The sequence below is a fragment of the Nilaparvata lugens genome, chromosome 3 (genome assembly GCF_014356525.2).
Source record: "Nilaparvata lugens isolate BPH chromosome 3, ASM1435652v1, whole genome shotgun sequence".
In the NCBI taxonomy this organism is placed as follows: domain Eukaryota; kingdom Metazoa; phylum Arthropoda; class Insecta; order Hemiptera; family Delphacidae; genus Nilaparvata; species Nilaparvata lugens.
The window spans coordinates 84078939-84105947 of NC_052506.1; the positions used below are offsets into that span (position 1 = coordinate 84078939).

Consider the following 27009-nt stretch of genomic DNA (forward strand, 5'->3'; position numbering starts at 1 on the left):
GATTTTCTATCCATTTCAGTTTTATTATTGATATTTTAATGTTCAATAATTGAACACCATTATTTGTATAATTTAGAGGTAACCACTTACGAGATACGCGTATCATTAATTTGCAACGTTGTAAATGGTTTAGGGGTGTGAGTGAAGCAGTGAACGCGGTAGGCAAATTTGGTGGTGGTGGTAAATATAAATAAAAGTGATAAATTACTCTTGGCAGTTTGCATTTATATACTCTGAAATAGCACTAAAGTTTACAAAAATGTTATACAGTCTTACGTCGTGAGAATTTAATTATCATTACGTTGTTGATTTTGCTTTACATTCATGTATTTTGAAGTAATAGTCGTATCTAGTCACGTAACTACGTAGTTACTTTATCGATAGGTTATGTTTTGATTCTGCAGAAGCGATAAAAATAGTGTTTACCGGTGACTATTTTTCGAAAAGCAGTAAAAATGAGTACTTCTCTCTCAATTATGTTGAGGAAGGGACATAGGCTATTAAATAGAGGAGCTTCAAACTATTTGTTTGGACGGAGCATCATCACTGGTAAATATAGATTATATTTTAATCAATTATTTACTTGATCCACTTGTAATGATTTACAGTTTTTTATTGCACATTATAAGGTAAATGTGTAGCCTTGATACCTCTAATTTCAGTGTCATTTCTAGCCCTATATTTCATCTACCTGTACTATCTACAAATTTATATTAACTACGTCGAACTTATTTAACCATTGACCTATTATCTTTTACATTGAAAGAATTATTTTCATTCCCACTGCCAGTAGCTAAAATTTATTTTATCGACTCGAATTTTTGAAATGTGAAACTTCTAAATGTTTCAGAAATTGCAAACATTAGAATAATAATTTAAAATGATGTGTATTTTCTTGCAGAAACGTTGCCGCTTAGCGCATCGGCAAAATCCTCGGAAAGGACACACACTTGTAACGAACTGAGTCTGGCACTTGTTGGACAGCAAGTTGCACTGTGTGGTTGGATGCAGCGAAAAGCAACACCACAGTTCTTGGCTTTTCACGATGGATACGGCCGAACTCAACTAGTCATTCCTGAAAATGTGCGTAAATTTACCTTCTTAATACAGTATGTCTACAATCTAGGCAGAGGTGAAAACACCCCACCCCCCCCCAAGTGCAAGGATGCATCCCCCTGAATATCACAAATTTTTGAGTACCAACCTTCCAAAACGTCATCCTTGCAAAAAAGGTCTTCAGACGTTATATTATATTAAGGGCAGGTCATACCAACGTCTGCTAGCGGTAGCGAGCGAGCTCCCGCGGAGGTAGTTTTTCTGGAAGCAGTTCACACCAAAAAACGTCCGCCAGCGGTAGTTTGGTTTTGTTCTTGTTTTGATGAGGCTGGTTCTCTAGAAGTGGGGGAAGGCCGGCAACCAGAGTGAGTCTCGGTATTCTGCGCATGCGCTACAGATGGCGAAGTTCTGGAGTTCGCATTTATGTTATTAGATTGTCCAGGTCAGAGCGAGCTCACTACCGCTAGCGGTACTCCCACTAGGAGACGTTTCAAAACTTCGCCTGGCTCGCGAAGTGAAACTACCGCCGAGGTACTACTTCCGCGGTAGCGAGCTCGGTGTGACCTGCACAACTTAATAACATGGAAGTTTTTTGACTTCGCTAGCGCCGCGGACGCGAGCTCGGTGTGACCTGCCCTTTAAACACTGCTAAACATTTTTTGGGATCCCCCTATAAAATTATTTTGAGCCCCCACCCAAGAATTTGAAGGACACAGTCCATGTTCTCGCCATCCCCTCCTCTGTGGGCACCCATTATATAGTGAACATTTCAAGTTCTTCACTGAAACAATTTTCAGCTAGCTATGTGACAAATTTGAGAGGATGACCGCGAGCAGTATCCCTAAAATTGTGATGCAGGAAAAGCTCCGCAATAAAAGACGAAGAGGGAGACCCCGAAGCAGATGCTGGTTGGATGAGGTGTTGAATGACGTGAGGAGTTTGAGAGTAAGGGGATTGAGAGGCATAGTCAATGATAGAGATGCGTGGAGATTGATAGCTGCGGAGGCCAAGGCTCACCATGGGCTGTAGTGCCATACACGAAGAAGATGTGACAAATGTATTAGTGGAATTGATGCCAGTACAAATACAATGCTAGTACAAGAAATAGTATTAAATTGTCAATTGAGTCATCTTTCAAGATCGATGCATAATGCATTATTGTTTATTGTTTTTGAAGGGACGGATTCAAGGATCTAAAGGTTCAAAGAACCCCACACGTCAACCGAAGCTTATTGTGTTCCCAAGTAGTATGTTAGTTAGTAAACCAATACCTATGTCCTTTACAAGAACCAGGAGTTTTTCCCTTTACTAAAATTCCATTCATCACCTGGTTGCAATCCTTATCGTAACCCAGTGTGATATGCTTGGCAGCCTCTTCAGACTGAAGAGTCATCGTTACCTACGTGAGTTCCACTCCTGGCCTTCTTTGTAGGTCCTTCCGCTGAGAGAGGGGCGGCCAAGTTGCCTCTAGGGCGCCCGGCCACCCTTGACTTAACCTCTTGACCCACATCTGTGCCTGGTTTTTCACCCATCACTGGTCGAGTTTTTTTTCTTTTTGCCCCTCCGAAACTTCGCAGGGTCAAAAGCCTCACCTCTCCCAAGAAGTTTTGCCTAAATGGCCGCCCTTCTTTGAGCAGTGGTGAGTTTTGGCCTCTCCACCCACAAACTCGTGACCTACGTGAGTTCCACTTCTAGCCTTATTGTAGGTCCTTCCGCTGAGAGAGGGGACGCCAAACTGGCTCTAGGGCGCCCGGCCACCCTCGACTCAGCCTCTTGACCCACATTTGTGCCTCGAGTTTCACCCATCTCTGGTCTCTTGGGTTTTTCTTTTTGCCCCTGAAACTGCCCTGATGGGGCAGATCCTGTGGATTTGAAGGCAAGCAACTTCTGGAGTTGCTTTGAGATTCATTATAGTCGCCTCCTACGACAAGCATGGATACTGTGGGTGAATTCTGGTTTTCAACACATTCTTGAGTACGATGATCGACCCACAGGGGGCATGCACTATTATAAGGCTCTATCCAACAAACAAATTACTTATATTATTGTCTGACTAGTCTAGCTGGTATTAGATTTGAATTTTGATTAAATAGCATTATTCAATTGAAATTGGTATTACTTGATTGCTCAAGTCAATATCATTCTATGTGCGTTTAAATGAAATAAGATGAACAATGATTCATTGTTCAAGTTAATTTAGGATATTCGGTAAATTAGTTGTCAAATACAAGGCTACTTTCCAATTGCCCTAAAATGGCATTGCTTATTAGAATATTGAAACAATTCTAGGTCTTGTTGAGTAATTTTATGAAGGTTGAAATTGAATTGAAATGAAATTAAGCTCTGGAGCAAACTTTATTTTCTTTCTCAGTCAATATTGATCACTTAAAAAAAAAATATATTCGTGAATAACATAATCAAATCAGTATGAATACCGTATCTTTGAATTCAACAATGAAGTGAGTCAGACAAAGTCAGTGTCAAAAAATTTTCTATGTATTATTTATCTATATCCATTTATTGTGAACATATAAAATTGTATTTGTTACATTCACAGTATGTTACCGTATAATGGTTATAAATGATTGAATCAATAGAAAAAAACTTTCAATCATTATTCATCTGTGTAATTACTTTAAAAAAGTATGGCATTGAATTATGAAAACATCAACTGAGATAATTTTATTTTCTAAATTCGTTTCAAGAAAATGACATGCATTAATAATTGAATGTGGTTTTTCATTATCACATCATTCCAACCAGTTTTCAGTTAGCTTAACGAAACGAAAACTATTTTATGTCCTTGAATCTAATTATCAACTTTTTTCCTTGTTCTCTGACACCATAACTCAATTTTCACCGGCTAAATTTGACTGATCCGTTGCAATAAACATGCATTATCCGTAATCTAAAAAAAAATAGCTAACGAATTTCAAATATTTCGAGGAAGAGTTGATCAAATATTTCCGTAATTTGTTGACACATTGAGGAAACATTTATTAGAGGAAAAGTATTTTGATAAAAAATTATATTCTTATTATATTTTTTATTTATCTCTTTTGGGCTACTTGATATTTTTCAAAAATATAACTGACGATAATTTAAAAAAATTAAGGGTACCAGTAAATCCATTAGAAAAAGATCTTATTCTGATTTATAATTGTTGCTGATGCTTCAAATAAAGCATAGATACTTAAATTTATTGAATTGTCAAGCAAAACAAGTGTTCTGAGTAGGCTACTGTATCCTGATTATATGCTTCATTTCCGATCGAATCAGAAATCACACCGATTTTCGAATAAATATTTTCCAAACATTTACAAGTGTATTCAGGAGTATCTAGTCACTACTGTATATTAAAAGATTAAAAGGAGTATTGTTCAAGAAAATTCTGATTCTAAGATATGATATTTCTCTGTTGCATATCCATACTTTTTCACTGTTAAAATTAAAGTGTTAAAATTAAACTTGAATTTAAAAAAACACTTATGGAGTGAAACTGCACTTACATTGGTAGTTACGATCGTAGACATTAGAGTAAATTCCTACAGTCTGATGATGACCAACAACAGGTCGAAACAATCGTCACTACCAATGTAAGTGTTTTTTTTTGTTTTTTTTTTTAATTCAAGTTTTATTTGATAATAACAACTTTTGAGTAGGTAGTCTACCGGCGTCTAATCCTGCTTTACTAAAAATGATGTTACTATTTGGTGAATGACTATAGAATATATTATGTTTTTTCTTTCACAGAACGTTGGGTTATTGAAGAAACTTGAAAATATTCATGACAGTTCAGTTGTTATGATAAAAGGATTGGTTTGCAACTCTCAAGTACATCAAGTTGGATTGAATGTAAGTATATTTTCAATTGAAATTTATTCTTATTATATACTATTACCATTCAAACAGACCTGATTGTATCAGAGATTGTAAACAGATCATATTGTATAAGAGATTGTAAAGTTACCAGATTGTATCAGAGATTGTAAACAGACCAGAGTATCAGAGATTGTAAACAGACCAGATTGTGTCAGAGATTGTAAACAGACCAGAGTATCAGAGATTGTAAACAGACCAGATTGTATCAGAGATTGTAAACAGACCAGATTGTATCAGAGATTGTAAACTAACCAGATTGCCGGTCGGGATGGTCAAGTGCTAAGGAGCGTTACAAGCTTTGGACTGCTAGCACCGCTTGGTTCGTGGGTTCGAATCCCGCCGATGGCATGGACATCATACCTTCTTCTTCATCCATTACCCACATTTGTAGGATCGATGGCAGCATAATCTCATCAATTCACCCACGCACAAGCAAAATGCTCATGTGGACATCAATCACAATAAAGAAAAATTGTATCAGTTTTCCGCTTTTCAACTTTCAACTGCTTTTGATAATACCTATTATTGTTATACCTTATCGGGAAATTTTCTTAAATATTCCAACTTGTCAGCCTGTAATAAATCGATTATATGTGACACTGATAAATAGTCCAAATTTTTTTATCTTGAAACTGTAGTAAAAAATCTTGATCATTGGAAAATAATTATGAACTATTACTAGCGTATCTAAACACCTTTTAGAAAATAATCTCATGTCCTGTAATAAATTTTGATTATGTGTTATAAAACTGAGCTCTGCTTTAGAAACGAAGATTTTTTCATGCTTATCGTAACCTTTTTTATGTGATTCCTTTCAACATTCTGTTCGTAGAGAAATAATAATTCTATCTACTAATAGCTTATAGCTCGATGTCGCTTTAGTAGGCTCATCATAGTTCTGATGATTAAATATTTATCCATTCCATTAAAAATTATTCCTTGTATATTCAATTCAAATTCAAATTTATTTATTTACCAATTCAATAGAAATTCACAAAATAACACTTATCAACTAATATACATTGGTGTGGCTGGAAAAAGAAGCCTTGAGCTCCAGCCACGAGTTCGAAAATATTCTTTAAATTATTTGTACATTTGCCGGGATAATATTCTAAAATACAAACTAAAAGATAGTAAACCAAAAACCAAAAATATGTATAAATAAAAACAAAAATCAATTCTTGAATACAAAAATCAACAAGCCCAATAATAGAAATAGGTAGGCTAATATAGAAATTATAATAATAATAATAAAAAAAAAAATCTTTTTTCAGGTAATCAAAAAAAAAAACCAAGTTTAAATTGAGCGTGTTAAAAACAAGTTATAATTATAGTAATTTAGTTTTCGATTTTAAAAAAGTAATTCTCTTTTACCCAGGATCTTATTTTATTTAATTTATTACTTGTAATTTTATCCCTAATGAAATCGTCTGGTATTCTATTTATTAGCTTATCGCTCTGGAACTTGAATTGATGATTGCTGGTTGTCAATGCAGTGAAATTTATACTGTAAGCACTTACACTTGCTGGTCTTAAATTGTAAGTGACATTGCGTTGAGTAAATAGATTTTTATTTATGAATATAATTAAGTTTGTTATGTACGTTTGGCGAAGCGTTGGTAAGTTTATCTCATCAAATATTAGTCTGCTAGGATAGCGTCTTGGTCTTCCTAGCGCAGCCCTGATGATATGCTTTTGAATAGTAAAAAGTTTATTGAAATGGGTGTCAAAGGCTGCTCCCCATACTTCTATATTGTAGTGGAAGATTGAGTGAGCATATGCATTGTAAATTGTTCTGAGAATGTTCAAGTCTTTCAATTGATTAATTTTGTAAAATATTGTAATCAAGTATTTTAATTTATAACAAAGATTTTGGATGTGAATGTCCCATTTAATATGCTGATCAATCGTAATTCCTAAATATTTCATTGACTTAACTCTTTCTATAGTTGAACAAGTACAGTTGGGAGTGTCGCAGTTATGATTATGTATTATTAGTTTTAAATGTTCTGAAGGTTGACCGCTTCTATTAGGCGAAAAAGTTATATATTTAGTTTTTATTGTATTTAATGTTAGAATATGACTTTTTAACCACGACTTGACCACTGAGAGACCGCGATTTGCACAGTTGAATGTTTCATCCCAAGTTGAGCCAGAAAAGATTAAAGCAGTGTCATCGGCAAAAGATAGAGCAATACCATTCGGAATGCGTAGTTTCAATAAATCATTCACATAAATCAAAAACATAAGAGGCGATAGTACAGTGCCTTGTGGCAGACCATAATCTTTAATAATCTGGATATCAGTTTCCAAAATTTGGGTTCGATCCTTCAAATAGCTTGCGAATAGTTTTTTTGCTATCCCCCTTATTCCACTATTTTCCAACTTGTTTAACAAGATAGAATGTGGTATTGTATCGAACGCCTTCGCTAAGTCACAGAATACAGCAAGTGTTTTTTTATTACTATTGAAATTTTTGTCGATTATACTTGTCAAATGTAACACAGCATCCTTGGTAGATTTACCTTTTTGGAATCCATACTGATTGCCCTCAATAAATTTATTTTTTTCAAGAAAATTCAACAGTCTTGCTTTTATAATTTTTTCCATGATTTTAGACAAGTTGCTGAGTAGACTAATAGGTCTATAATTTTGTGGATCATCAAGTTTATTGGATTTAGGAATCGGTTTTATTAAGGCTACTTTAATTTTCTGGGAAAATATCCTAGTAGAAAGCATCTATTAACTATGAATTCAAGAGGACAAACAATATAGTTTGAAATTTTCTTTAGACATATGCTACTTATGCCATCCGCACCTGGAGAAGAGTTTGGTTTTAGCTCATGAATGTATTTATTTATTTCTGTAACATTGGTTGGGCTTAGAAAAAAGCTATGTAAGGTTCTAGGTGAGATTGTTTCGGGAATTTCAATTATATTATTTTGAATTAGGTTTTTAGCATATTTCCGGCCTATGTTGCAAAATGTTTATTTAGTACGACAGCTTCAATTCTAGCTTCAAATTCTTTAGTTTTGGTTTTGGTAATTTCTTTTATGCAATCCCAAGTTTTCTTAATATTACCTTTATAATTGAGAAACTTTTGATTATAGTATTCAATTTTTGCTTTTTTGATCAAAATGTTCAGAGTGTTTCTATATCGCTTATATTCCTCCTTCAAACTAATATTAAATGGTTCTTTAGTCAGTTTCCTATGCATCTTGTCTCGCTTTCTTATAGAATTAATAATGCCCTGACTTATCCATGGCTTCAGTGGTTTTCTTTTATGAGGTATCTTAAAAGATCGTGAGCTAAGTTTAATGTGGTCCGTGAGTGTATTTATAAAAGCATCCACTAACTCATCAATGTCTTCAGTATTGCTATTAAATATCTTATCCCATCTTTCTTCTTCTAAGCTACGACATAATTTTTCATAATCAATTTTGACTATATCATTAGTCGATGAAATACTCTTAGTTTTTATGTTATTCTGATTTAAATGGATAGTTGTGCAAAAATGATCAGTAATATTTGATTCGATTACAGTTGCTAATATGTTTTCAGGATTTATATTCTTATCTTTGAGAAATATATGATCAATACATGTCTTAGTATTATTTTGAATTCTTGTTGGTATATTTATGTAGGATTTGAATCCATTTAAATGAACAGCACTCAAGTATTCGTTCGTTAGATTGCAATTTTCTAATAGGTTTAAATTCATGTCTCCTAGCACCAAAAATGTATTTCCATTATTAGTATTTTGCAAAAGAGAGTCGAAACTGTTTATGAAATCAACAATATTAAGTGAAGGTGAGCGATAGACAGACAACAGCGTATACTTCTTATCTAGAAATGTGAATGTAATTGCAATCGAGTTAGCTTTATCTATTTCTAAATCAATCAGTTCGAAGTCTATGATGCTATTGTCAATAAACAAGCAGATACCATCGCTTCTTGAATATTTGGATTTTTTATATATAGTTCGGTATCCATCCATAATAAAATTACATTGAGAGTCCTCAGTTATCCATGTTTCTGATAAAATTATCACATGAAATTTTGTTTCACACTGGTATATGAAGTAGTAAATGCTTTAGTGTTTACAAGTTTGTGTTTCTTCAATGGTTTCAAATTTTCTTAAATAACTCAATATTATTCATTACGAGTGGTAATTGAGTAGAATATTTTTAATCAATTTATTAATTCAAGCCATCTAAATTCAAAATTTATAGTTTTCATGTTTTTTTTTTAACTAAAATTTTATAAAAATTGTACACGTGAAATTCAAACCTTATCTTGGACTTTGTCACCTATAAATTTGAAAGAAAAATAGCACAAGGACTACCTTATTATTTTATCCGCCAATGTTATTACATTAGTGTCATTTGCAATGTAAATAAATAAATAAAAGATTAATTAACTTATTTTGATTGCAGTATTATAGATTGATCGCAAACATGTAACTATTGTTCATTGTATTAATCTTATAAAAAACACACAATTTACAATACAATTATAACTTCTCTTATCTCAGATATATTTGTAATATATTTATAATAAATTATTCTAGTAAATTACAGTTTTTTATAGTGTAAAACAAAATATTTGAAATACAGTATCAAATAACATATCGTTTTCAAAAAACTCAATATTGGAGTGTTACCTTTGAGGCTCGTAGTTCATTAGACCACCAGGCCGCCAGTGGAACACTACTTAGCTACCATTGGCGGTCGTATGTAAAGCAAGCTGAGACACCAGGATCGGATCACCCGTGTGAAACTCCAGCCGGGTCGCTTGAATCTGGTGTCCTGATTGGCGACCCTAATGTAATGAATGCTATAAGAACTATTGCCCCGCAACTCGCTTCAGACACTTGGTGTCTCATTGATGGCTAAATGTGATAATACGAATTTAAGAACTAGCCTCGGATAGTTGGTGGCCGAGACTGGTGGCCCAATTTAATACGAGCTTAGGAACTAACCCCGCGACTTGCTCAGACACTTGCTGTCTCACTGGTGGCCTAATGTAATACGACGAGCTTAAGAACTAGCCTCACGACTTGCTCAGACACTCCACAACCCACTTATGTTATACAAGTCTTACATTCATAATAAATTTTGTTTTTTAATTAACAACCTCTAAAACTCTATTTAATATTTTCAGAATGGATCAGCCGGATTAGAAATAGCCGTCAGTGATGTATCTGTGATCGATGATGATGCCCTGCATCATAAGGTAAGAATATGTTCTACATTTCGATCAATTTCATAAAACAACTCAATTACAAATTAATAAACCCAATCAAATGTTTAATGTTTAACTAATCACTAGAGACTCTTGAATAAATATAATAGAGCTTGCGGTTAAATTTACATTAAATACCAAGAAATAAAAGAATCTATATTTCAAGACCCTGTAGTTGACACTACTTATTGAAGGAATTTCTTGGCAATTCCTTCCAAATACTATTTATGGGAAATTTAATCGGTCTACAGATGGAAATTATTGAGATATTGAAATTATTCAAATGCTAATGAATTAATAATTATTATTAAACGAAAATCCAAATTAAATGCTGTAATTCACCCCGAAGACTTCTGCTACTGCAATTGACAACAGGGTAAACAGCTAGATGGAAATTCGATGAGCGCTACTATTCAAAAATTATTTGTCAGCCCGGGAATCGAACCCAGTACCTCCTAATTGCCGGCCAGGAATGCTAGAGGTAGGAATAAACTTGTCTTGAAGTTTTGTCACTATGCAAATACTCAGAAAACTTTCTATTACATTTCTCTGAATTTTTTCAATGCCTGGCCTGAGAATATAACAAATTATCATTAAAAATATTCAGTAATAGAGTTAAAAGATTTCTGTTGATGAATCCAATTTATGAAATAGAAGAGTTCTATGACGTAGTTAACAATATGCTTGATTAGCAACTAGGTATTCTTATGAGTGAACTAGTCATAATGAGTGTGTTTTACTTATATTGTTATGGAAATAAGTAAATTTTTATGTTTTTAATTTAATGTTATGATTTCATGCTTGTAATTATGATTAATTTAATCTATCATTGACATTGTAATTCAATTGATGTTCTCAATTAGCCGTTGCAATAAAATATTTTGACTTTTTCAACGTTTCTTCCCAGTATAATGAAGATAATAACAACGATGAAGATGCTCCGACCACGCAGAATCCGCATGCACCCATTTCATGTAAGTCTTAAAAGCAATGCAATCAACATTTCTATAGTATCTATTATGATATTACATGTTATTTAATAGTACATTAAACTGAACTTTGGTGTCGCTTTCTAATGAAATCTTCTCAATCGGACAAAAAGAATATCCTTGGTTTTTATGGAAGTGTTCACGCATCGAAAGAATGTTCGGCAGACAAAATTAACCGTTTCAAGCGCAAATGAACTTGACTGTTTCTGTCGTTCACTCTGCCGTACTTTAAGGCCGGTCGCAGACGAACCACTATCGCATGTGGGATGTGGGACCGAACACCACTGAACAATAAAACTAACGCAGAGAGACTTTTACACTACATTCGAGAAAACGCGCATTAGTGCAACAGTTTTCAGATGTTTGTATCCGACTCTGGTGTTTCTGTCAGATGTTTTTGTCATACAGCTGTTTTCAAAGTCACAGCGACTGGGATTGTGGTACAGAAGCTAGGGGAAAACAGTGGTACGACAATCGCATACTATAGCGCAAAACGCCATCTAGAAGTATCTGTGCCACTGCCATGCCTGCTAATGTATTCCATATGCGCTGCGTTTGTTGACCGAGCGAAGTGAGGTCTAAGATTCAAGTCAACGGTTTGGCGTTTCTCTTAATGTTTAAATGTTTGAATGTTTATATGTTGCGCATTTACGGCGAAACGCGGTAATAGATTTTGATGAAATTTGACAGGTATGTTCCTTTTTAAATTGCGCGTCGACGTATATACAAGGTTTTTTGGAGATTTTGCATTTCAAGGATAATATAAAAGGAAAAAGGAGCCTCCTTCATACGCCAATATTACCGTAAAAATCAGACTATAGAATTATTCATTATAAATCAGCTGTTTACTGGACTATAATACTACCCGTTCAAAAACATCGAACATCTTGGAAATGTATCTTTCCATCAACGTTAGTAGACAGTTGACTATAATACTACCCATTCAAAAACATCGAACATCTTGAAAATGTATCTTTACATCAACGTTGTAGACAGTTGCAGCCAGACCTGATAACAGCGCTCACACTCACATTCCAGGACGACACGTCGAGGTACGATAGGACAGAAAGCTCTTTGTTTATTTAGGATTTTTCTAGACATTTTAAATTGATAATTTATTCATTAATTTTTGAGAAAACATATCAACAGATCAATGTAACTTACTGAGCGCGAGGTTTACTGTTCACAGAACTACTAGTGGTACCATAGATGGAAAATAATCGCTCCCACTTCCCACATGCGATAGTGGTTAGTGATTCAATGATTTTTATTTAAGCCAAAGTACATCAGTACATAAGCCAGGTCACATACAACATTCATTTTAAATAAAATACAATAAACCATATCAGATTACAATGTCAACTTTTAAAAAGTCCAGTGTCTAATTGTCTTTTTGTGATGACTATTTTCATTATGTCCAACGTATATTGATAATATAATATGTCCACTTCTATTACCAATATAATACATTATGTTTAATTTAATGTATGTTACCAAAGTAATAAAATATTAGCTATCAAATAATGTTTGACTATCAGAACAATGATTGTTTTTCGAGTGATCGCTACAATGTAACCACTTCTGAATTCTAATGAACCAGTTTGAATGATAAGAACTATATATTTTTTATTACCTTTTTTCAGTTCCTGGCGTGAATATTTACACTGAGCGAACACACACGTGCGGTGAACTGCGCGGCTCGGACGCGGGAGCTGAGGTTGTTCTCTGCGGATGGCTGCAGTTTTTAAGAATGAACAAATTTGTCACCATCCGCGATAGCTATGGTGTCACACAGATATTGATACCCGAAGAGGTTGGTCCGATTTCGTTTTAAAACTTGAATCACTTTCTAATAGGTTAATCCACTCTTTGCTGAGGGTGATGCCACATAGGCCGGTTACAGAGCTCGACCGACCGTCAGTGCGTACGTCAGTCGCGCTTGTCTTTTCCATAGAGATTCCATGTATCCGTATAGAGCAGGACTGACCATGCGTTTTACAATGCGTACGAAGACCATCGATCGAGCTCGTGCGCATCCGTTCCATCGGTCGACTGAAGCGCTATTGAAGCAAATAGAAGCTTTCAGAGTTGTACTGATTAGTAGCCCGATCGCACCATACTATGATTGAATGACACCTCTGCCCGACAATGAGCTGATATTGAATTGAATAACATAATGAATGAATTCAATTAATAAATATATAATATTTTATATCAGAATTTTTCTATACATATCTTCATCTATTTCTAACTTTCTTATTAGAAAAAATTGTATATTATTATTATCTACGGTACATTTATTTGGTCTGTAGCTTAAAATGACTGCAAGTCTTTTCAATGGTGATACAGTAGCTCGAGATAGATTTTGAAGTTTCAAGTTGCCTTGTAGTTTTGCAGATAACTCATAAAAAGTTTTTATGAACATTTTGAAGTAGTTAAAAAATTCTTATTATATTCGGTTGTATTGAAATTCGAAATCTGCAACTAAACAATTTGTAAACGTGTCCATTTTGTGAGTCAGATTAGTTTGTTCGTCAGGAGAGCTCTGAAACTGAAAAGCTGATGTATGGATGCGTATGGTCAGGCTGGTACATACGCACTGACAGTCGGTCGAGCTCTGTAACCGGCCTTACTCCAGACTTGTGCGTTGGTGATTGGACCATGATGATGGCATATTTAGCCAATGTTAACTTTAAGAAGCCAAAGCATGAGTTTGGCTTTAGTTCAATACTTAATGTCTCTCTGGTAGAGGGTTACTGGAAAGGATATTTTGAATATTCTTTCTGAAGAATAGACATTGATATGTCCAAAGCTCCGCCAATTTATGTAGATGCATAACAATATAATTATGTATAGTTATTATATTACAAATTGCTTTTTCATATCATATACAGTTCAATAATTATTTTTTTAATCTATATTATGTAAATTCATCTATAATTTTGCTATATTGTAAGCAATTGTATATAAGTGTATAAGCCAGTATATATTGTAATATACATAAATAAAATACTCTATCAATCAATCAATCTCTCTCTCATGGCTGTGCTCCTATAGCTTTTGCAGAGATATTTGCCCAAATCCGATTATAGTTAACAGAGGGTAGAGGAGAGAAATCTATTGGTGAAATTTGTTGAATACATGTTGATATTGTGAAACTTTTCCATTGTGAGAACACTGATTGAACGTGGAGTTGACAATACAATTAGTGTTCTCAAATGCTTTTTAAAGTTTCTATAATATTGCTTTGTTAGTGGATATGTATTTTTGTTCAAATCGAGAACAAACGAATAACTAGAATGCAGCATTATTATTTCTAAGTACTCTTCACTCAATTAGCCGACATTTATTCTCTCAGATGTCACAGACATTTTGGAGAAAATCAGTTTTATCAATATTATTGTGTTAATAAAATAAGTTAAGACTTGAGCTTAAGGGTAACCGTCCACTGGAACCGTATTCAACCGATCCGTTCGGCCGTTGGATCGGACTAATCTGCCGGCCGTTAATTCGGCCGTCCTTTGGTACCGTTTACGTCAGTCTAGTTCATTAGTTGGCTGAACTATTGAGTATTAAATAAATACTGAATTAACTACTATCATAGCCACCAACATTTTTCATAAACAATGATTATATTGAGATTTTGAAAATTGAATAAACAAATATCCACTTAATTCATTACAATAATCTTACCTTCAGATCCTATATTTGTTCAAGTAATCTTTGTCTACAGATTCCTTTGAACACCACTTGCTCTTGAACCAAACTTATCAACTTTTCATTGTCCATAGTTAAAACTTTATAAAACAACAAATTCAAAAAACAAAAACAGACAAGACTGTGAAACAATTTTGAGGTTAGGATGATGTTTTCTCAGCTCAACTTCAGCCGGATAGAGCCGGAAAATCCCATTCAATTCGGATTGAAAACTTGATCGACTGGAGACGGCCGTGCTCGGACGTATGAACTGTTGCAATGGATAATCTCTAGCTTTCTTCGTTGGGGGATCGTTCGGACGAGTTCGGTAGTTTTAGGCCGATGCTAGTTAAGACGAAAGCGGTTCCAGTGGACGGCCCACCTAAATTATAGAAAAAAATCAAGTGTCAGTTGAAAGTTACCTCTCTTCATGTATTTTCTATTCAATTTTTGTATAAGATCATGTTTAATATTCGAAGTAATACTGTTATTACTAAATTCACTAATACTATATACTAATTACCAATATTTCGTGAATATTATTGATATTAGACCTATATTTTGTCAATGTCGGTTGCTGAAATTGTTTCATTCAGTAACTTATTCCAGTAAATTCTATTTTTTTCCAGCTAGCAGAAGAGGCTCAACTTCTAGTAAAGGCTCCGATGGAGAGTATAATTCGAGTTAAGGGTGTGGTTGCTACAAGACCACCTGCTGAGGTTTCTCCTGTAAGTACAGTTCTAATTTATTTATTACTCATTCATTCATTCATAATCTCATTCTCATTCACTCATACACACACTCATTTATTCATTCATTAGAATTATTATTAATTTAGAATGACGTGATGCATAGTGCAAAAGCTCTGCTCACTTGAGCGGTGACAGTTATCCTTATACTAGTTATTTATACTAGTTAGTGACTTAACGTACGCTTGTGTTATTTGTGTGTAATTTATTATGTAGTTTATCAGTTTATAGTTGTGTCTAGTTTTATTCCCGTGTGTTATAGCGTTATAAAAAATAAAGCTCAGTATAAATCGCCTCAGGTGTTTTATTAGTATAGAAACCAGCAACAATATTATAATAATCCTTATATCAATTCAATTCTATTGAGCCTAACACTTAACAACTGGTAATGTATTGAAAAATACAGAAAATCAGAGGAGCTTACAAAATATAGCACAGCTCTTAACAGTTATAATATTTTATCTATACTTTCCAAACAAATAACTCTTATTTTACAGTTGAATTGTCGGAATTGGTAATCAAGAGCTCGACGGCCTTCTTAGGAGTGAAACAGGAAGAAGGGCTGGGTTGGGGGAACAATTTGATAAGATTGAAAGTAAAATAGCGAGTGGAATTTTTGTCTTGAGGAATTAAGGTAAATTAAATAATAAGACTATTGAAGTCGGTCCATCATTGCTTGGTGGAGACACATATTAATTATTCAGTGGTCCTATGGGGAGCTAGAGAGAGTAACCTATGGCCTTGGGATCAAATATTTTTTCAAATCCGAGGCAAATGATCGTTTCTCTCATTCTTGTTCCCTATGCCCAATTGCCCTATGTATTGTTCCATAATTGTGGAAATGTGCGCTAGCTCTGAATTCAACATTGTTCTTATCCATGTAACATACTGTTTCCAGGATATACACGTTTGATAGAGGGAGAATTTTCATCTCTTTGAAGTACGGTCTGCAGCTTGAGCGTACTAAATTTTACCATTTTTCACTACTAAATTTCATTAAAATTTGATAGAAATTTGAGGATGAATAACTTTGAAGTACGGTCTGCAGCTTGAACGTATGGATTCTTCAACAACCACTCTTGGCTTATTGAGTGGAGCAAAGGAACTTTGCGCACGTATTACACGATAATACTCCTATAATCATATTGCAAGATTATGCATGTTAGAAGAAATACTATGACTAGAAATGCTGATTCGCATGGATACAATACACGCAATAGAGGAGACTATGCTTCACTGTATCACAGAACGGATCTTTTTGAGAAAAAACCAATATGGGCCTTAAATTTATTATTTAAACAGAAAAGCTCTTTGAAAAAAACCAGCATAAGTTATATGGGCCTTAAATATATATTCATTAATAAGTTTTACAGCTTTTACAGTTTTTATCAGCTTCTTACTCATTTGGAAGATTGTGAAGATGTCGATGTTTTTGAAAATGAGTTGAAAAGTTTTTGATGCTTGGAGTATTCTATACCTGTGAAGAGTTTGTGTGTAGAGAGGATTCCTTTATGTGATTTTTTCTTCTTTTTTTGTATTACTGTATGTTTTTTACATTTTTGACAATTCCTATACATACTCTGATTAGAGTCTCTGGGAAGCTGTAGAAAACAAACTCATTACATCAATATGTGTATTCAACTAATTATTTTTGTGTGTAGAAAATGGCGACGGGCGAAATCGAAGTGATCCTGAAAGAGGTGGCCGTTTTGAACGAGGCGAAATGCAAGCTGCCCGTCCAGGTGCGCGAGTTCAACAGAGCAAAGGAGCACGTGCGTCTCAAACACCGCTACCTCGATCTGCGCTCGCCCGCCATGCAGAGGAATCTGCGCATGCGCAGTAAGATGCTAATGCGCATGCGTGAGTTCCTAGTTGATCAGCGGGAGTTTGTCGAGGTGGAGACGCCGACTTTGTTCAGGTAATCAATAATTTAATTCATTAATTTAATCATCAGGACTCCTGTTCTATACTGATAAGTGAGATCCATGTTATAATGACAGTATTTAATTAATATCAATGCTACAAAGCAGATAGCGCTATCCTTTTCTAGCTCCGCAACGTTGCTAGATCTTTACTTTGCTTTACTTCACTTTTCTGTTCGTCACAATTATTAAACTGCATTAAGGGAGCAACGATCCCGCAGTATATGACACGTCAAAGTTTAATCTAATATAATACTACCATTATTCACATTTCAACACAACAGACAATAGAACACAACAGATTTCACATAGCATACAGTAATTAAACATTAACCAACAACGAAGTCCACTAATCTGTAAGGACACAATACAATAAGGAATTCCCTGAGTGCTCTTTAAACTCCTTGAAGCCCTCAATTTCTCTTATTTGAGATGGAATTGAATATTTTCATTCCCATATAAAACGGGCCACTCTCCAGCAGACTAAGTCTATGATGTGGGTAAACAAATCCTCTAATCTTAGTCTTGTATTATGGGGATGACACCTGTTTCTCCTCATACATCCGTCTATTTTTGAAAACGAAGATTGCTAGATCTAATATATAAATAACAGGAGCCGTCAGCAATCTCTTTTCTTTAAAATAAGGTCTGCAAGAACGCCTTGTATTAATATTTTTTAATAATGTAGAAATATAATCAATCAACAAGATATTTTATCTAAATTATGAAAATGCATCATTCAATCATTAAAAAATATATTTTCTTATAAATAAAATTCAATAGATTATTTTAAACGAGAATAAACATTTGATATTACATCAGTTATACCGGCATCAGCTATCCCCTATAGAAGGCAGTGGCAAGGCAGAGAATCGGCAACGTTGCTGTCCTATCTTCCTGCAATTATAACGTGGGCCTCACAATAGTACCATGTGTTTAGTTTCTATCTAAGGTGTTTACAAACTAACAGAGAGCTTCAATATCGTTTCTATACTTGCAAGTTTGATGGTAGCAAGTTTTCAAAAGTCACACCAGTTGAGTCGAGCTCAGGCCACAAACTCAACTTCTGTCGTAAATTTGTCAACATTTTTAATAAGGGTGATTGATATAAACAATATGAGAACATTATTCAAATCCTCAAATTAATATAAACAATATGGATAATATGGGAATATTATTCCAATCATCAAATAAGAAAAAAGTAATTTTACTCTATTGTACAAAATTATAAAAAATATAAAAATGTTGTATGTTCAGGCGAACGCCAGGTGGCGCTAGGGAGTTTGTGGTGCCGACCCACTCTCAGGGCGAGTTCTTCTCATTAGTGCAGTCACCACAGCAACTCAAACAGATGTTGATGGCTGGAGCTATCGACCGATATTTTCAGGTAAATCGATCAAATCAAATCAATTACAGTATTATTATAGAAAAATACTAGAATCCTTTTTACATAAACACAACTATTTTCGAGCACAAAATACTCGACACCTGAAAATGTCATAAGTGCTCGAAATTAGTTATGTTTATACAGGGTGTCCCACGAAAGGAGTAACAGCCGAAGACCATGGATTCTACATTGAATTTGCTACAAAAAATGTTCAGTTAAATGTTCTTATATCGACCTTAGTTTTCGAGATATATAGCTAGAAAACTATTAGTCAAAATTCAATTTCAAGAACATGGTTAGAAAGAGGAAGAAATTTCCAATAAGATTCATATAATTTGTTCCTTTGTTTGACGTTTTTGAACTTTTTATGAGTGTTTAAACTGTTTCAAATTTGGCTTTGAACTCGACGAATGTACTTTTTTCAACTTTGAACGCTCATAAAAAGTTCAAAAACGTCAAACAAAGGAGCAAATTATATGAATGTTATTGACAATTTCATCCTCTTTCTAACCATGTTCTTGAAATTGAATTTTGACTAATAGTTTTCTAGTTATTGACGTTATTCAGAAATATCGAAAAATCTAAATATCTTGAAAACTAAGGTCGATATAAGAAAATTTAACTGGACATTTTTTGTTGCAAATTTCATGTAGAATCCATGGTCTTCGGCTGTTACACCTTTCGTGGGACACCCTGCATAGAAAGGGTACTAGTAATTTTTTATAATAATTGAACATTAATGTAGTTCTATCAAAATACTTGATTTGTCAATGACAGCATAATTACAGCAATATAAAGGAAAAAAGAATGAATACAGTAGTTTGAGAAATTGATTGTATGGGAGATGTTTTGGTATTACTCCAAAATTAAAATAAAAATGAACTCTTTTCATTTAAGATTACAGTACTGTTTTTTAGATTACGAGGGTCATTTCTTTGTCTTTGGGGTCATAATTTTGTGTAGGAATGGTCATGAATAAAAGACAATGTATGTAGAAGAATAATTTTTTCACTAGAAGTTACTTGCACTTATAATTATTCTTCAACTTGTGAAGGTTGAGGCATTTGTCATATTTGTGAACCACCACGGTATATAGAAGAGGACGGTAGGTGTCACGCGCATGTTTGTGCTAAATTTCCGGTGTAGCTGACGTCATTTAATATCCAATCATCTGTTTTTAACAAATAAGTTTCATAAATTGTCAATAGGTGTTAAAACCACGGTTGGTGGCGATGACGCAATCAAGCTGGCTGGCCACTGCGCACACATTTCATGACCCCCTACCGTTTTCATCTAAATACCGTGTACCAGCCTACCAAAACACTCTTCATAAAATGCTGCCGCCAAATGAGTTCAAGTGGGCTATGACGTTGTTTTGAAGTTCCTCGTTAGTATGGAAGCTCAGCTCTCAACGTCATGTCTTGAGTTGGTGGAAAAGGTATAAGTTACTAGTGGCCAAATCAGATCTGTATGGTGGGTGATCGAAATAATCTCATTTAATTTACTGACGAAGAGGTTAGGTTACACCAGCACTGTGAGGCAGGAAGTTGTCATTGATCACAAAGATTCCGGAAGTCATTTCAACTGACGTCTTTAGTTTCCGACATCATTCACGATTCACGCATAATATCATCACTCGTCATAACGTTTCCAGCGTAAACTTCAATATAATTCTTCGTTAGTTTCATGCTGAAATATTGGCTTTAGCTTGTAAAAACGAATAACGCTACGCAACGAGTACTATGTTTATGTTTTTGAAGGGACGGATTCAAAGATCCAAATGTTCAAAGAACATGTCAACCGAAGCTTATTGTGTGTCCCAAAGTATGTTAGTTAGGCAAACCAACTTCCGTGTCCTTTACAAGGTCCAGGAGTTTCTTCCCTATACCAACATCCCATTCCTCACCTGGTTGCTTACAGCCAAACAGAGCCCTTTTCTATCTCCAAGACTTTCACAATCCAGTATGATATGCTTAGCAGTCTCTTCAGACTGATTACAAAGCCTAAACATCTGGCTTTCATTTCTGAGTCCAATTGTGTGGAGATGTTTCCTGAAGTGGCCATGTCCAGTTATCAGGGCAATCACCTGCTTGACCTGACCTCTACCCAGACTCACTAGCCAGCTGGTGAAGCGAGGGCTTGCGTCTGCCAGCAGCCTTTTGCCAAGTGGTTGACCAGGGTGACCCTGCCATTGCTGGTGATGTAAGTCCCTGGACCATTTACTTATTGTGTGGAAGGCAGTTGTTTTGCTTATGCCACAGCAAGGCTCTGGGCTAAAGAATGGCATACTGGAACCCCGCTTAGCAAGCTCATCTACACGCTCGTTACCTCCTATGCCTACATGGCCAGGCCATGTAGTGTACTTGGTGGGAGACTTGACTGAGGCTGTTGACGATCTGATCGCACCGCATCACAGGGCGTTTGATGGGGATGGCAAGCTGTTCAGCTCTGTGAAAATCATCCCCCTACCGCTTGTCAGTGTCTCATGGTATGTGATCGGAGGCTGAATAAAGATGACCCTCATACGAAACATGATCGACAATAACCGTCAAACTATTTGAACAATCAACATTGAATACATATACCGATCCAGCGATCTAATGATCAATAAAATTTAGTCATTTTTTGTCGTCGAAGGTGACCTTTGGGGTAACCGTCCACTGGAACCGTATTCAACCGATCCGTTCGGCCGTTGGATCGGCCGAATCTGCCGGCCGTTAACTCGGCTGAATATGGAACCTTTTACGTCAGTCTAGTTCAGTAGTTGGCTGAACTATTAAATATTGAATAACTACTATCATAGCCACTACAATTTTTCATAAACAATGATTATATTGAGATTTTTAAAATTGAATAAACAAAAATCCACTAAATTAGTCTTTCATTACAATAATTTTACCTTCAGATCCTATTTGTTCAGCAATCTTTGTCCACAGATTCCTTTGAACATCACGACGATGATATCTTTTGTCTCGCATATCCCACAATGGAACATGCTCTTTAACCAAACTTATCAACTTTTCACTGTCCATAGTTACAACTTTACAAAAAAGAGCAACTCCAAAAAACAAAAACAAACAAGAATGAAACAATTTTAGGTTAGGAACACTTTGTTGTCTCAGCTCGACTGAGACAACAAAATTCCATTCGATTCGGATCGAAAAATTGATCGGTCGGAGACGGCCGTGCACGACCGTATGAACCTGTTGCAATGGACGAGCATCTATTCCTTTCTTTGTTGGGGGATCGTTCGGACGAGCTCGGAAGTTTTCGGCCGATGCTAGTTCGGACGAAAACGGTTCTAGTTGACGGCCCACCTTAGGCTCAACTCACACGCGACTCTTCTCGACTTGAGTCGCGTAAGTGTGAGTTGAGCCTTAATGTTGAATGAGACCACTTGAAATAGGAATGGTTGCGATGTGTTGCAGGTGGCGAGATGTTATCGGGACGAGTCGACGAGGCCGGACCGTCAGCCGGAGTTCACCCAGCTCGACCTCGAGTTGTCGTTCACCGACCGCGAATCGGTGCTTGCTCTCACAGAGGACGTTCTGCGATTCGCCTGGCCCGACACGTTTGCGCCGCTCGTCACGCCGTTCCCACGCATCACCCACCGTCAGGCCATCGATCTCTACGGCAGCGACAAGCCGGACACCTCATTCGACAACTTCATTCAGGATTTCACTGATCTCACCAATCATCAACCGATTGTCCCGCGTCTCAAATGCCGGGCTCTAGTCATATCAGATGGTGCTAAAAACTACACTACTTCAGTACGAAACAAATACGAAGCATTCTCGCGTACCACCTACCCCGATATTAGATTCCTCGCCATAAAAATCACCAACGATTGGGAAACTGTTTTCAAGAAAGCTGTGCCCTCCTGTGAAGACCCGACTCTACTCCAGCAACGACTAAACTTCAATGTGGGTGACCTAGTTTTCGTAGCCATTGGGGACATTGATAGGGCGTCCACGTTGCTGGGCAAGTTACGCCTCGAGTTTGTGGAACCCAACTTGGAGGAAAGTTTCAACTTTTTGTGGGTGGTAGATTTCCCCATGTTTGAAGTCGACGGGGAGGGAAAGCTGGGTTCGGCGCATCACCCCTTCACTCAACCCCACCCGGAGGACCTCCATTTACTAGATAGTGATCCCCTGAAAGTGCGTAGTCTTTCCTACGACCTGGTGTTGAACGGCTGTGAGGTGGGCGGTGGATCTATACGTGTACACAATTGTAATCTACAGAAATACATATTGAAAGATCTTCTACGTGAAGAAACAGACCGCCTGCAACATTTGTTGGATGCCCTAGAGTCGGGATGTCCGCCACACGGAGGGTTGGCGCTGGGAATCGACAGGCTGATGTCGATTATGACCGGGTCTGAGTCGATTCGTGACGTCATCGCGTTCCCGAAGGGCGTCGACTACAAGGATCATCTGTCGGGAGCTCCGTGTGACATCTCGGCGGAGGATCGCAAGTATTATCACTTACCTGAGGTGTCTGTGGCCGCTGATAGTCAGCGGTTGGCTAAAAAAGTTGTGGAACAGTAGACTGTTCCAAGTTTCTTGTAAAAAATCGGCCCAGAGTTGACGTAATTAGGTCGATTCAAAAGTTCAGTATTTGTAAACGCTACTGCAGGCTATAGAAGGTGCAATCGACATTTCATAAAAACCTTGTTGAATAGTAGACTGTTGAAGGTTGTAGTGAAAAGGTCGGTTCAGTATTTCTAAACGCTACTCCATGGTAGAGAGAGTTTAGGCACAAGAATAAGGTCCCGATCTGTAAACGCTACTGCAGGCTATAGAAGGTGCAATCGACATTTCATAAAAAACCTTGTTGAATAGTAGACTGTTGAAGGTTGTAGTGAAAAGGTCGGTTCAGTATTTCTAAACTCTACTCCATGGTAGAGAGAGTTTAGGCACAAGAATAAGGGCCCGATTTGTAAACGCTACTGCAGGCTATAGAAGGTGCAATCGACATTTCATAAAAACCTTGTTGAATAGTAGACTGTTGAAGGTTGTAGTGAAAAAGGTCGGTTCAGTATTTCTCAACGCTACTTCATGGTAGAGAGAGTTAATTCACAAGAACAAGGGCCCGATTAAGCAGCCAAATGTTTGATCATACATTTACGCATGATTTTTAACCAACTTTTATCAAAGGTTTGTTTCTCCATTGAACCCGTGTTGAATCGATCAAATTATGTGTTTACTATACACGATAAAATATCAATGATCTGATGTATGGTATGACCGTGTGAAGGGTTCCTAAGGTTGAAATTGTAGCGGCATATGGAGAGTTTAGTGACTTATAGCCTCCTAATCAACCCATGACCATGGGAAGGGTCCCTAAGGTTGAAATTGTAGCGGCGTATGGGGAGTTTAGTGACTTTTACCCTCCCAATCAACCCACCTACGTTAGCTTCTGTTCGAGTTGTACAGAGTATTGTGAAGTTTCTTTTTGAAAAGTGAATTTTTTTAAATAAAAAATTGATCTGACTTACTTGAACAATCACCATTCTTTTGAGCATTCAAGTTTAATGTTTCTTTTTTTGTATAAGATTCATTTCATTTCAAGACTTCAGGCCTTTCCAACCAAGACCTAACCTTATCAAGTAATTTTGGAAAAGAAGCCTTATATAAATGAATTTCTAATAAGGGTTTGTATACACAAATATGTTTCTAAAACAATCAAATTCATTGATATAGAAATGTAAATTGAATAAATACAGTGAAATAAAAATTCAATAACGTGTATTCTTTATTGATTCATACAATAAGTACATCATCAAAATGATAGGGAGAGAAAAAATGAGATAACCTTGTGCTATTCCTCTCCCAAATTTAGATAAGGTTACTCATAGTCCGAAATTAAGTCTTATAAATAGAAATAAAAATCTCAAGTGATATCACTTGAAAATGGCATGAGTATTGAAACAAGTTGTGATGAAATAATTCAAAAAAGGGTACTGAGATTTTTATTTATATTTATATTACAAGAGTAGCCCTAAACAGAAAAGAGGTAGTGTTCACTTCACAAAATTTTCGGTTCTTAATTATTTTCACAAAGTAGATAATAATCAATAATTTTCAATCGGTAACATACATTCAAAAATGCATAATTTACGCTAGAATGTATTAGTCCTGTATAGATGCTGTACCAAAATACAGATTCTCAATGTTGTATTGTATGTTACCAATATTCACAATCCTCTGTACAAAACATTATATTAATACAATGTGACTTATTGTGCAATATTATTCCCGATGTACCTTCTTAGGTACAATAATAATTATGTAATTTTGTAGGATAGAATAACTATAAACTATTTGACAATAACGTTCCTCTGTCAGGCCAGTTTTTATGTATTGTCTTGTCTAGTAATTGCATAGATTGCTATGTTGTTAAAGACAGATTATTCAAATTATCCCTCCTTTTATTGTATAATCATTGATGATCAGGTTCTCATTTACTTTTATCTATCATCCTTTTCATCTCATATTTTGTAAGCATTACAAAAATTTGTGACAAAATGCTTAAACATTTCATGACATTATTAATGCAACTATATAATATGAAATACATTAATATGTTAGCAGAAGTACTCTGAATTCCTTTGAGCTAGAAGATTGGTGCAATGTTTAGCCCATAACTTTCAAACATAATTAGAGTACTTTCTGTAAAAAATAGGTTACAATTTTACATTATTATCTCATTGTATAATGTAATAATAGAACAAGCAAAGAAAAGTACAGTACCGTCAAACCGGCTAACTTGGGACAGTAGTCTAACTTGGGACAGTAGTCTAAATTGGGACAATTAAGCCTTTTCCCTCCAATTCCAACTTACCAGCTGTCTGTGCAATTCATTCCGAGTTCTGGCATTGTTGATTTGTTGGGAACAAATCATTGAAAATATGTTTTGAACATTTAATTAACAGCTAAGATACTTTTTTAACAGTAATAACAATCTACTATTTCTAACCCAGAAATTGAACCTTTAATAACTTCTATTGTGAACACTCAATTATTTTATCAATAATTCAATTATTTCACAGTTGAAGTATTTTTATTATGAATATGAAACCTATTATTCAAAATCTAATGTCGCAAGTTAGCCTTCAACCACTCAATTGTCTCATTACAGGCAAATCATAATGGTGTCTCAAGTTACCCAACCTTTGCGGGTAACTTGGGACACCATATTTTTTTATTTTTTTCAGAGCAGGTTGGAATAATAATGAAATTGAATGTATATAATTGAAGTATTATTGAAGATCTAAGTTTTGAGCACAGGAGAAATAAACTATTATAATAATAATGGAATTGAATTCCAAGTCAAAGTTGAAAACTGTCCCAAGTTAGACTACTGTCCCAAGTTAGCCGGTTTGACGGTAACATATTATTTTCTTGTTCATACTTTCAAGTACCTAATACCGTATAATTGAAAAATTTATCTTCATGAAAAATTTCCATGATCTAATGTGTCTATCTAGAATCTCTTCCATCCATAACAATTTAATCCATTTTCATAGTTAGCATTAGACTACACATTGTTCTTATTTATCCATTTTTGAAAATAATAGATATTAAACAATGTACTGCATTTTTGGTAATTTACTTCGACATATGGTGCACTTGTGGTCATGAAAAACCAACAGAATCATCATTATTATACAAATAACAAATACAAGTTCAATTATTATAATTCTTAATGTTTTGTTTGTGATATAATATCAGGCCTAATTATACACTTGTATATTGCAGAATTTTTGGCGTATTGCAGTACATAGTAATAAAAAAATTAAGTCATCAATATTGATTACCCTAATTCAATTTTATAGCATTGATTACAAATATTTCATCACAATATTATATTCCATATCAATAAAATAATGATAAACTTATATAATATCAATATTGCATAGGCTCATTCAGATTGATAAAACAAAAAGACAAAAAAAATATTTTTAGAAAGTTATTTCTAAAAGTTAGTTTTGGGATAGTTGTAGAGATTGGATGATATTTTTGGTATTTTCAATGAGTGATAGATAATATAGTCAATAATTTGGGATTACATTTGGATTTGAG

The 27009-nt window shown here is 35.3% G+C and overlaps 1 protein-coding gene across 2 annotated transcripts; it reads left to right on the top strand.

Annotated features, from left to right (window-relative positions):
- The first annotated feature begins 150 nt into the window (after positions 1 to 150).
- Positions 151 to 27009, top strand: LOC111054482 (aspartate--tRNA ligase, mitochondrial). 2 transcript variants are annotated; one of them, XR_005570939.1, is made up of 11 exons: positions 152 to 549; positions 902 to 1083; positions 4810 to 4911; positions 10102 to 10173; positions 11090 to 11156; positions 12815 to 12984; positions 15497 to 15595; positions 17278 to 17534; positions 18796 to 18925; positions 22354 to 23834; positions 23994 to 27009. XR_005570939.1 is itself a non-coding variant. In XM_039424875.1 (10 exons), exons 1-10 carry the CDS (start codon positions 456 to 458, stop codon positions 23470 to 23472), a joined length of 2292 nt encoding a protein of 763 aa, XP_039280809.1. In that variant the 5' UTR covers positions 151 to 455; the 3' UTR covers positions 23473 to 27009. The 2 variants fall into 2 exon arrangements, 1 of the variants encoding a protein (XP_039280809.1); XM_039424875.1 differs by having other exon boundaries at positions 151 to 549; positions 22354 to 27009.

Coding starts and splice junctions, on each gene's coding strand:
- LOC111054482 (XM_039424875.1), top strand. CDS start 456: ATGAGTACTTCTCTCTCAATTATGTTGAGGAAGGGACATAGGCTATTA. Junction 10,174..11,089: donor ATGATGCCCTGCATCATAAG/GTAAGAATATGT, acceptor GTTTCTTCCCAG/TATAATGAAGATAATAACAA. Junction 18,926..22,353: donor CTATCGACCGATATTTTCAG/GTAAATCGATCA, acceptor GATGTGTTGCAG/GTGGCGAGATGTTATCGGGA.